Source organism: Pinus tabuliformis, chromosome 4_2, assembly GCF_031772625.1.
Source record: "Pinus tabuliformis cultivar Carrire ecotype Pingquan chromosome 4_2, CPIR1, whole genome shotgun sequence".
NCBI classification, from domain to species: Eukaryota; Viridiplantae; Streptophyta; class Pinopsida; order Pinales; family Pinaceae; genus Pinus; species Pinus tabuliformis.
This window is the reverse complement of record NC_142304.1, coordinates 23,200,888-23,202,552: the sequence shown is the minus strand read 5'-3', so window position 1 is coordinate 23,202,552 and position 1,665 is coordinate 23,200,888. Positions and strand designations below refer to the sequence as shown.

Sequence of the window (1,665 nt, the reverse complement as noted above, 5' to 3'; positions counted from 1 at the left end):
CCCTTCAGTGGAGGGAGGGGAAAGGGAGGATGGCGATGGAGGGATAGATGGAGCAGTGGTGGTAATGGTGGGGGAAGACGATGCAAGTGTGCAGTGAATAGTAGATGTGAAGATGGAAGATGATGAATTCATTAATGAACTACAAGGTAATGAAAAAGAGGGTGAGAACAGAGGAATACTCAATTTTCCTGCGGCTTCAGCAGCTACTCAAGCTCTTGTAAGGGGTGGTGATGGCATCCTGTGAGCTCTAGCTGTTACCCTTGGGGAACTATTGTGTGCAAGGGCCTAAGGGGCCGATATAGGGGTGTTCTCCGGAGGTGGTACAGTTGGTCCCATTGAATTAATTGAGGCAGATGGAGGATCCACCATTCTCCTGATTAGTGGGAAGTCCCTGTAAATGTGCCCTACCTTATGGCACCTTCTGCAGCAAAATGGGACTCCTTCATAGTCCACAATCTGTAACTGGGAATAGTTCTTCAATTGGAGAGTAATCTTTTCCTCCAGCCCCTCTCGCGTATCCAGGTGGACTAGTGTGCGGGCAAGAGTGTGATTCTTTGTCTGCACGAAGGTCTTGTCGTGGTCCAGATATGTGTTGAGTGCATTTCCAATTCGAACGAAAAATTCTTCCGACCAGTACTGTAATGGAAGTCTAGGGAGATGCACCCAGAGGGGTCCTACTCTAATCTGTTCCCGCTCCAGGTCAAAAAGGGGACTCCATTGCTTGAGGAGGGCCGGGGCCATTTCTATGTGCCAATACTTGGCAAGGACCAAGTCAGTATAGTTTTCCTTTGCGAAGTGAAGAGCGAACCAGCCTATGGGAAGTACCTGCACCTCAGGAAACTCTTTAAGCATGCTTCCCCAAATTTCTCGCACCCAGAGGGTTAATCTGTCCATTGAGCAAGCCCTGCCTCGAACATGACCTACCAAAACAGTGCTAGCCATTTTAGCATCTTCCTCCAAGAAATCCCCCCCCAAAACAAATGGTTATTTCCTTTGCAGTGGCCTTCACGCACTTCGATTTCCTCTTCCCTATGCGAGGCGTAGATGGATGATCCAACAGCGGATCCAGCGAGTCTGCTCCTTCTTGTGACAGGTGAGACACTGATTTAACCTTGATAGCAGGCGTTCCAAAACACCCCAATGGGGAATTTGTCGAGATGGGCTGATTTTGTCCCTGAGAAGGTGGGGTTTCCTGAGGCTGAGCCGGATGCTGAGTCAAGGTCGATGGTTGGAGATGGCTGACCGGGGGATTCGGCTCAAATATGGGAGATGGTGGCGAAAGAGCTGTGAGGAGGTGTAAGGTGCTAGGGGATAGTGGAGGGCAGTTGAGTGCAGGAGACTTAATGGAAAAAGAACCGAAAATGAGAGAAGAGGCACAATGCCCAGGGTATTTTACCACCGGAATGGAAACAGACAGCCCTGAAATGGAGGGATGAGAAAAAATAGTATTCGGGCAGTTAGGGCTAGGGTTTTCGAAAGTAACCTGGTTGGGATATGGATCTGCAGAATAGTCCAACTGATCTATATCCATACCCTCCATACTCTCGCCCATACTGGAAAACAGGTAACCGCCGGTGGATGGAGACAGTTGCGAAGGGGAAGGAACAGTCGATCGTCCAGGCGTTTGAGGTAAGTCCGTCAAATTTTGCAGTAAAAATGAGGGTT

The 1,665-nt window shown here is 49.2% G+C and overlaps 1 protein-coding gene across 1 annotated transcript; it reads right to left on the bottom strand.

Moving 5' to 3' along the window:
• Positions 1 to 285: 285 nt before the first annotated feature.
• LOC149168167 (uncharacterized) lies at positions 286 to 942 on the bottom strand. The gene has a single exon (XM_089424841.1). The coding sequence runs from the start codon at positions 940 to 942 to the stop codon at positions 286 to 288; it is 657 nt and encodes a 218-aa protein (XP_089280967.1).
• Between the last annotated feature and the right edge of the window lie 723 nt (positions 943 to 1,665).

Bases quoted from the DNA above. Each gene is read 5' to 3' on its own strand.
- LOC149168167 (XM_089424841.1), bottom strand. From the start codon at position 942: ATGGCTAGCACTGTTTTGGTAGGTCATGTTCGAGGCAGGGCTTGCTCA.